Source organism: Heptranchias perlo, chromosome 35, assembly GCF_035084215.1.
Source record: "Heptranchias perlo isolate sHepPer1 chromosome 35, sHepPer1.hap1, whole genome shotgun sequence".
NCBI classification, from domain to species: Eukaryota; Metazoa; Chordata; class Chondrichthyes; order Hexanchiformes; family Hexanchidae; genus Heptranchias; species Heptranchias perlo.
Genome location: NC_090359.1, coordinates 5275797 through 5285795, shown reverse-complemented (window position 1 = coordinate 5285795; position 9999 = coordinate 5275797). Strand labels below are relative to the sequence as shown.

At 45.2% G+C, this 9999-nt stretch overlaps 1 protein-coding gene across 1 annotated transcript; it reads left to right on the top strand.

The window, feature by feature from the left end:
* The first annotated feature begins 6157 nt into the window (after positions 1-6157).
* Positions 6158-9796, top strand: LOC137301980 (probable G-protein coupled receptor 139). The gene is made up of 2 exons (XM_067971696.1): positions 6158-6254; positions 8901-9796. Exons 1-2 carry the CDS (start codon positions 6158-6160, stop codon positions 9794-9796), a joined length of 993 nt encoding a protein of 330 aa, XP_067827797.1.
* Positions 9797-9999: the final 203 nt, after the last annotated feature.

Genomic DNA, 9999 nt, shown 5'->3' with positions numbered 1-9999 from the left:
TAATGGCAGAACAGGATCAAATGGTTGAATGGCCTCCTCCTATTCCGAAGTTCCAAAATGAAACCCACTCTGCCACTCTTGCCCCACGAACTGTGAGAAAGCATTCCATTGTGTGCTCTTTGTGCAAGGACATTTCTGCTAAACCCCTCCAAACTCTATAACTGACATGTTTTAAACCGGTGCCTCCCCAAACAGAGGAAATACTCTTTCCTTATCCAATTCATCAGAAGAATTCATGATTTAAATCATCTCTTTTAAAGGACCACTTCGCCTTCTCTGCTCCACTGGAAAATCGCAGTCTCTCAAGTCGCTGACCATTATAGTTTTCCATTTTTTACATATATCTGGGGGAAGGGGTGGCCAGTGCCCGGGGAGGAGGGGGAGGTGGGATCAGTGTAGAGGGCGTGGTTAGTGTCCCTGGGGGGGTGGTGTGATTGGATCGAGTCTGGGGATTAATGCCCCGGGGGATCAGTGCCCCTGGAGTCAGTGCACTGGCCGTGTCAGAGTAGCGGGCTGCAGCGTCAGACCTGGGTTGGGGGGTGGTTGGGTGGTCAGTGCCCAGGGGTGGGATGGGGAGTTCAGTACCCAGGGGGCTCGTTCCTCAGACCGACAATGTTAATACATCACTGACCCCTCGAGGCTACTGGCAAACCTCTCCCACCTGCAAAACTGCAAGCAGTGGACAATTCCGCCCTTCCACTTTGGCTCGGCCCTTTCTCGTCCTTACCTTCAGCTTCCCCTCTTTCTCCTCTGCCATGTATAGATGCTCAGCCAATCACACAGCTGCTGTCAAACCTATCGCTTCCCTCGTCTCTGCTTCTGTTCCACACTGCTCAGCGCAGCTCGTATTACAGTCTTGCCAGATTATCAGTGCATAAACATTGTAAGGCACTGATGCATCAAGTTTGGCGTGAAAAGAATATGTTAACTTTGCATGGATTTCAAGGAACAATGCTTTGAATTTCGACATGTTTTCCTGCTGAATGCAGGTTGCAAAGAAAAATTCAGCAAACAACATTCGTTGATGCACTGAAAAGCATCATTGCATAAAAAACAACTTTCTCTTCTGCTGATTGGGGAAAAGAAAAGACTGGCTGAGCTAATGAACTGAAACATATATCAGGAGCTCGATCCGCATTGATTGAGGCAGCGAAGTGCCAACAGCAGGGATTGGATACCAGGTGTCTTTTAGATGTTTGCCCCAAAGTTCGAAATCAATGGGACAAAAGAATTGAGCTTTCATCGAGAAGTGAATTCGGATCGCAGGATTCAGAGTCCAGAGTGCTCACCATTACAACATGGAAACCAGACATTGATTCATTCAGCACCCACCATTCAATGTCACTTGGCTCTTTTCTCAGCAAGGCAATGTCCATGCCAAAAAACGAAAAAAAATGCGTATGCTGGAAATCTGAAATAGAAACAGAAAATGCGGATAACCTCAGCAAGTGAGGTAGCATCTGTGGAGAAAGAAACAGAGTGAAGTTTCCAGGTCGAAGGCCTTTGGTCAGAACTGGAAAATGTCAAAGAGTTAAAGTTTTTAAGCAAGTGCAGAGTTAGGGAAAGCGGGTGAGGGAGAGCAGGGGAGGGAAGAGCAAAAGGGAAGGTCTGTGATAGGGTAGAGGGCAAGAGTGATTAAATGACTAAAGCGATGATGGTGCAAGGCAGGGAGGGTTTTACTTGGACAAGTTAAGAAGCAAAAGGTCGCTATGGAGTAGCTGTAAATGGCAACAGGAGAAACATAATGAGCAGCTGCAGTCCAATAATTAAAAAATATATAGTTATTGAAAAATATGGGAGCAGTGGTTATGGTCTGAAATTAGTGAAATCAGTGTTGAGTCCGGAAGGTTGTAAAGTGCCTAAACTAAAGATGAGGTGCTGTTCCTCGAGCTTCCGTTGAGCTTCATTGGAACAGTGTAAGAGGCCGAGGACAGAGAGATCAGTGTGGGAGTTGGACGGGTGATTAAAATGGCAAGCGACCGTTAGATCGGGGTCACACTTGCTGACAGAGCGGAGGTCGACAGCAAAGCGATCACCCAAATTGCGTTTTTTCTCCCCAGTGGAGAGGAGACCGCAGTGTGAGCAGCGAATACAATATAGTAAATTGAAGGAAGTGCAAGTAAATTGCTGTTCACTTGGAAGCAATGGTTGGGGCCTTGGACGGTGGGAAGGGAGGAGGTGAAAGGGCAGGTGTTGCATCTCCTGCACTCGCATGGGAAGATGCACTGGGGAGGACAGCGGGTGTTGGGGTTGATGGAAGAGTGGACGAGAATGTCACGGAGTGAGCGCTTCCTTCGGAATGCTGAAAAGGGAGGGGAGGGGAAGATGTGTTTTGTGGTGGGATCGCGCTGAAGGTGGCGGAAATGGCGGAGGATGACACGTTGAATGTGAATGCTGGTGGGGTGTAAGGTGAGGGCAAGGGGGACTCTCTCATGGCTCTGGGAGTGAGGAGAAGGGTTGAGAGAAGAATTGAGGGAAATGGGATGGACACGATCTCGAGCCCTGTCAACTAGAGTGGAGGGGAGTCTTCGGTTGAGGAAAAAGGAAGACATATCAGAAGCATTGGTGTATTAGGTGGCATAATCAGAAGAGGTGCGACTGAGATGGAGAAACTGGGTGAAGAGAATAGAATCCTTGCTGGAAGCTGGGTGGGAGGAACTGTAACCAATGTAGCTCTTGGAATCGGTGGGCTTATAATAGATATTGGTTGACAGCCTATCCCCGGAAATGGAGATGGAGAAGCCGAGGAAGGGAAGGGAAGATTCGGAGATGGACCATGTGAAGACGAGGGAAGGGCGGAAGTTGGAAGCAAAGTTGATGAAAATATCCAGTTCGGGGCGCGAGCAGGAAACGGCACTGATATAGTCATCAATGCACCGGAAAAAAAGTATTGAGGGTGGGGACCTGAGTAGGACTGGATCAAGGAATGTTCCACGTATACCACACATCGGCAAGCAGGGCGAGGACCCACAAGGGTTCCAATAGTGTCACCGTTTATTTGGAGAAACTGAGTGGAGTCAAATGAGAAGTTGTTCAAAGTAAGAACAGGTTCAGTCAGGCGGAGAAGGATGGTGATTGGTGGAAGATGTGGAAGGCCCACAGGCCAACATGGTGAGGGATGGAGGTTTTAGGGGGACTGGATGTCCATGGTGAAAAGGAGATGGTTCGGGACTTGGAATTAAAAGCTGTTGATATGGCGGACGGCGTCGGAGGAGACGCGAATGTAAGTTGGAACAGATTGAACAAGGGGAGAAAAATTAGAGTCGAGCTGGGAAGAAATAAGTTCCATGTGGGAAGAACAGTCTGAATTGATGCGTCTCGTGTTCGTCGATCGTGGGAAGGCGGTTGAAGAGGGCTATGCCAGGTTGGGGGAATATGAGGTCAGATGACGTGTGCGGACGATCTCAGAAGAGATGAGGACATTGACGGTCCAGCAAACTATGGCTTGATGTTGGGCGGTGGGGTCATGGTCCAGGGGAGGAAGGAGGAGGTGTAGGAGAGTTGTCGTTCAGCCTCCTCAAGTTGGAGGTCTGTTCGCCACGCAAAAACAGTGCTGCCCTTTTCAGCAGGTTTAATGACAATGTCTGGGTTGGACCTGAGAGAACGGAGTGCTCTAAGTTCGGTGGAAGTACGTGAGTATAAGTGGGAGAAGTAAATAAATTGAAACGGCCGAAGTCACGCCGACAGTTCCGAAGGCAAAGTTCAAGAGAGGGCAAGAGGCCACAGGAAGGGGTCCGGGTGGAACTAGAATTCTGAAGACGGGAGAAAGGGTCTGCTGTGCGGGGGGAATATTTCTGTCCAAAGAAGTGGGCGAGGTGGCAAAGGCGACGGAAGAAGAGCTCAGCAACGTGTCGAGCTCGAAATTCATTGAGGTGGGGGCGAAAGGGGATGACTTTATTGGGATCACCAACCAACATATTGGGGTTTATCGACATTTGCTGGAATAATCAGCCTACACATTGGGGTTTAACTGCATTTGCTGGGATAACAAGCCGATATATATATCTGCGTTTAAAAGAGCGGTTTCCTGCGATCACCAGCCTATTTATATGGGTTCATTGGCATTAATTGGGATCATAAGCATATATCAACGTTTATCGGGGTTCACTGGCACTACCAGCCGATGTATCTCGGTTTAGCAGGGTTTACTGAGATCACCAGCCTCTATATCTGAGTTTATGAGGGGTTTCTGGGTTCACCAATCCATATATTTGGGTTGATCAGTGTGCTGACTGGAATCACCAGCCTATATATCTCGGTTGATCGGGTTTATTGCGATCAGCAGCTTATGTATCTGGGTCTATTAGGGTTTACTTGGGTCACCAGTTCATATATCTGGGCTTCTCGTGTTTACTGGGATCACCAGCCTATGTATCTGGCTTCATCAGTGGGTTTTCTATGATGATCACTCTACATATTTGGGTTTATCACTGGATTCACTGGGATTACCAGACTTTCTACCTCGGATTATCAGGGTTTGCGGGGATTACCATCCAAAATATAAATATGTAGATTGATTGTGGTTAACTTTGATCACCAGCGTTAGATCGTAGTTTATTACCGATTACTGTGATCAATATAGAGTGATAGAATCATAGGAAGGTTACAGCACGAAAGGAGGTCATTTGACCAATCGAATCTGCACCAGATCTGTGCAAGAGCAATCCAGCTAGCCCCAGTCCTAAGTCCTGTCCTCGTAGCCCTGCATTTTTTCCGTTTCAAGTACTTATCCAGTTCCTTTAGAAGGCCATGATTGCATCTGCCTCCACCACCTCCTTTGACAGTGCATTACAGATCCTAACCAATCGCTGTGGCAAAACGTTTTTCCTCATGTCATGTTGGGTTCATTTGCCAATCACATTAAATCTATGTCCTCTGGTTCTTCATCCTTCCGCCAATGGGAACAGTTTCTCTCTATCTGCTCTGTCTGGATTCTTTATGATTTTGAATACGCCAATCAAATCTTCTCGCCACTATCTCTGTTCCATGGAGAACAACCGCAGCTTCTCCAGCCTATCCATGTAACTCAAACCCCTGAAATCATTCTTGTAAATCTCATCTGCATCGTCCCAAGGCCTTCACATCTTTCCTAGAGTCGGGTGCCCAGAACTGGAAACAATAATCCAATTGTGGCCGAACCAGTCTTTTATAAAGTTTCACCATGACTTCCTTACTTTTGTACTCTATGCACCCATTTAAAAAGCCCAGGATCCCGTCTGCTTTTTTAACCGTTTTCTCGTTGTGCAATAGAGTTAATATTTCATTTCCTCGTTCTTCCTACCAATGTGTATTACTTCGCATTTTCTGCGTTAAATTTTATCTGCCACGTGCCCGCCATGCCACCAGCCTGTCCATATCCTCTTGAAGTCTAATCGCTATCCTCATCACCGTTTACCACCCTTACAAGATTTGTGTCATTTGCAAATTTTGAAATTGTGGCCTTTACACCCAAGTCCAAGTCATTTATATATATGAAGAAAATCAGTGGTCTCAGAACCGACCCTTGCGGAACACGAAGGGACACCTGACTCCAGTCCGACAAAACAACCGTTCACCACTGCTCTTTGTTTCCTGTCACGCGGTTTATCACAGTTTGCTGACACAAGAGCCGACATATCTGGATATATTAGTGTCGGGGCTTATCAGGTTTTCCTGCAATCCCCAGACTATATATAGGAGTCAATCGGAGTTCACTGGGATCAACAACATGTATATTTGGTTTATCAGGGTTTGCTTGGATCACCAGCCAATATATCTGAGTTGATCAGGGTTTTATAAGATCACCAGCCTGTACATCTGTATTTATCGCGGTTTACTGCGATTACCAGTTGATATATCTGGGTTTACCGGGGTATGTTTATAAAGCCAGCCGATATATCTCGGTTTTTCGGGGTTGCCCTTTAACACCAACTTGTATGTTTATGATTTTAGTGGATATTCAAGTCTCCAGGAAGACAAGTTCTGAAGTATCTCCTGTGTAAACAGTGTGTTTGTTCAGTGACTGTGATTAAACCCAGTCAGCGCGGGACCTCATTTTCCGAACGGTTGAATTCGCTCTGCTATAATTAAGGAAAATCCACTCAATGTTTCAATCGGAGAACTGATCCCAGCACGAGGACCAACCATCGAATCATCGCTTCTTACTGGAGGGGAAATAATGTCTCTTAGTTTTATGATCAAGCTCCAGATTCTATGGGCGCTTAATGACATACAAAAGATTTACTACCCCATCCTGGCTGCGTTCGGTGTCCCGGGTAAGATACAATCTGCACCTGGTACTTCAGGAAGCCGAGTTTATCTGTACGCGGCATCTTTGTCCGCCTGTTCATCTCTTTATTTTATTACTGTCCCTACATTACAACAGTGACTACACTGCAAACTTCATTGGTTGTGAAGCACTTTGGAAGGTTCTCAGGTTGTGAAAGACGCTTTCAAAGTGCAATTATGTTTTTTCTTTCCATTGCTCTTTTGTGTGTATGATGATGGCCCATGGTCCAGTGATGTGAATTCCCATTCATTGGTGTCAGTTCAATGAAAAGTGTGTCCTTAGTTGCCATTATTAGTCCCATTCCAGGCGATCTTATTAAGATCCCGGTCTTCTTTCAGACGACAACACACGTCATGTTACTGGATCTTTCTGTTAATTAAAAGTGTGCATTGTGCTGTAAATACTGAGTCCGACTGACAAGTGAGAAACGTTTTATTATCTAACACGGTCTGCAATTTCGGCTCAATTTAGTTATTTAGTTGTACAGATGAGTCCTACCAGATAAATGACAAATGCATTGATGATCCAATCTGGTTCAACTCTCTCGCTTTCCACCGCTTCATGGTCTGCATTGGTGTCACTATTTCTGAATGGTTAAATTAGAATGGTTCAGTGAGCTACTATTTAATTTATTCAGATCATTTAATGGTTTCATTTCTAATAATTGATCTGCATTGATAATCTAATCCCGTGCCAGGTTTGTACAGTGCTTTGTTTCTCTGATCGAGACCCTCAATCAATGTAAGGGTCGCATTCTGATAGTGAAACTCATTCAATATTTGATCGTGCATTTTCGCTGTATGAATTGGAAGTTTATTGAATTCCTACTACTTAAGGGAAAGAGCAAGATTAACACTATTTGACTCGAATTCAGATCGATTTGTAATCACAGGTTGGTATGAAGGATTAGAGGGGAACTGAGCAGAATTATTTTCACCCAGAGTGTGATGGGAGTCCGGAACTCGCTGCCTGAAAGGGTAGAAGAGGCAGAACCCTCAACTCATTTAAACAGTATCGATGTGCACTTGAAGCGACGGGCCAATTGCTGGAAAGTGCGATCAAGCTGGTTTGCTCGCTTCGACTGGCATGAACACGATGTGCCCAATCGCCTCCTTCAGTGCCGTAACTTTCTATGATTCTCTGAATCTATTGTGTATTATACTACCAGGCATACTATTCCACGATTGTTACAAGTGTTACCTGTAATGTAAATAGAAAACTTGCCTGCAAAATTAACGACATTATATTATCATTTTCTACCTTTGTATTTTTGGTGCGGAGCATCACACATGACCCTGAATATCCAATTGCCGATCTTGGAGCTGATCGTGACTGTAACTCCGTTCATCCAATGATTGACCATTGGGAATCAGGGAGCAGAGTATCAGATTGGGCATCACTTCTAATATAGAAAACGAACAGGGATTGAAATATTTAGTATTTTCGACCAGAAGCAGAAAAGTGGAATAATTATCTCAAGACTAGATAATGTGGACCACGGCAGGCTGTTTCCGTTTCACGTTGTTAGAACAATAGGACAGTAAAGGTTAAGGCCTGCAATTGAAGGGTGAGTTGGGGGGTAAAGTCAAAACTAAGCTGCAAAAAGAATATTTCTGTGTTTGAGCAGCCAACCTATGGAACAGGCTCCTTAGGGAGACGGTGGAAACAGTGAGTATTGATTCATTAGCGAGCTTTCGTTCAGAAAATAACATTTTGGGTGCAGCAGTTGAGTAATATGAGACATGACACATGGTTAGTGTCACATGCTTGGGAAGGAAAAGGTGATTTTGGATCTATGTTTCTCAAACGTTTCTAAACTCGGGGCTTTCCTCACCTCATTAATTGATTGATAGAGACTGATTGCTATGATTTGTCGCCAACTCCATTATTGTTGTATCATGTGACGACCATGAAGGTAGAAGGTGCACTCGATGGACCTTGGTGTTTTTTGATCCAGCAATTCCTATGTTGCGATACTCCTATCTCGTATGTACATTAAAACATTGGATGGGCGGGTTTGATTTGTGCCATTGTCCAGATGCTTTTAATGCCTTGAACAAGTGACAATCGTCAACGTATGAGCACAGATTGGGTGTTGTTCGCTCACTATTCCATTCAAAGGGCATTAGCGATTTCACCATTCCTCTTCCTCCCAGGGACCATTTATCCCTTCCCCACCTCGGGACATGAAATCCAGGTATCACCCCAGCAGCTACCGCACACACACTGCAATTCAAACATGCAAGAATCTCAACTATCCTCCCCCGCCCCCCCCCCCCCCCACCCCGCCCCTGCTCAGGTGTCGGTGAGGCTCTCGCTTTCCGTTTGGTTGCTTCGATATTCATTCCAAACTAAGTTTCCGTTTTTAACGATGTTTCATTCTATCCAGTTGCTTCACTTATTTGCCGATTCATTACACTGATTACAAAGCCCGTCACAGCTAAAATAATCAGATTCCATCACTGGAGGCAAAGCCAACCTGCAAATTTCTTGGTGCATTTCAGGTTATTGTGAAGAACATTGATGTCCTTGTTCTCTCACCTGATCCTTCCTTTATTTCACTGGAAACGCAACAAATTAGTGTTTTTCCTGAGTCTGGTGAATCATTTCCCAATTTCCGTCTTGCTTCCAGTTAACGTGGTGACGATTGTGATCCTGTCTCGTGGAAAATGCGGTCTCTCCAAATGTGTCACTCGCTACCTGGTGGCCATGGCAGCGGCAGATCTACTGGTAGTTATCTTCGATCTGATATTAAGGCAGGTTCCTATTGTTTATTGGGACGAATTTATATTTCTGTGGTACGTTGGACTGTGTAATATCCACGCCGTCCTGCTTTATGCAGTCACGGATTGTTCTGTTTGGTTCACGGTCACTTTCACCTTTGATCGATTTGTGGCCATTTGTTGCCAGAAGCTGAAAACTAAATATTGCACCGAGAAGACGGCGGCTGTGGTTCTCGGAACAGTGACCGTGCTGAGCGGCTTGAAGAACATTTTCTGGTATTTTCTGTATAAAAATGAGTATTGGCTTTCGAACAGTCCCTGGTTTTGCCGCGTGACACCCGAAGTATCTCGTTCGCTGGCCTGGGCGGCCATTGAATTAATGCATTATATTTTCACTCCATTTGTTCCATTTCTTTTGATTGTACTGTTCAATATATTGACGGTCAGACACATTTTAGTGGCCAGCAGAGCCCGCAGGAGAATCCGGGGTCCGAGCAGTGGGAAGAATTCCAGTGACCCAGAGATGGAGAACCGAAGGAAATCGATCGTTGTACTATTTGTTATATCTGGAAATTTCATCCTGTTATGGGTGGTGTTCATGGTGTGTTCTATATTGAAACGGTTGGATTATTTGGGATATCCTGTTCCCCTGCCCACATTTGTACGAGAAATCGGCTTCATGCTCCAGCTCCTGAGTTGCTGCACGAACACTTTTATTTATGCAGTGACCCAAAGGAAATTCAGAGAGGAGTTGAGGAATGGAGTGAAATATCCCCTCGCAATGATGGTCAAATTAATTAGATGAGAAGATCTCACACTTTCTCACAGTTTCAGGTATTTTTGTTCGATGTTCTGTCGAATTTAATGTGGGGCTTCTTTTCGCCTTAATGTTTTGTGAAACATTTCACACCCTGGTTCTGTCTTAAAAGTAAGTTAATGTAGCCATTCTTCACCAGATAGGACCCAGACATGATCTATCTGCAGATGCGGTTTGACCGTACACTTGCC

Bases quoted from the DNA above. Each gene is read 5' to 3' on its own strand.
- LOC137301980 (XM_067971696.1), top strand. From the start codon at position 6,158: ATGTCTCTTAGTTTTATGATCAAGCTCCAGATTCTATGGGCGCTTAAT. The intron at 6,255-8,900 runs GTAAGATACAAT...TCTTGCTTCCAG, and splicing joins GGCTGCGTTCGGTGTCCCGG to TTAACGTGGTGACGATTGTG.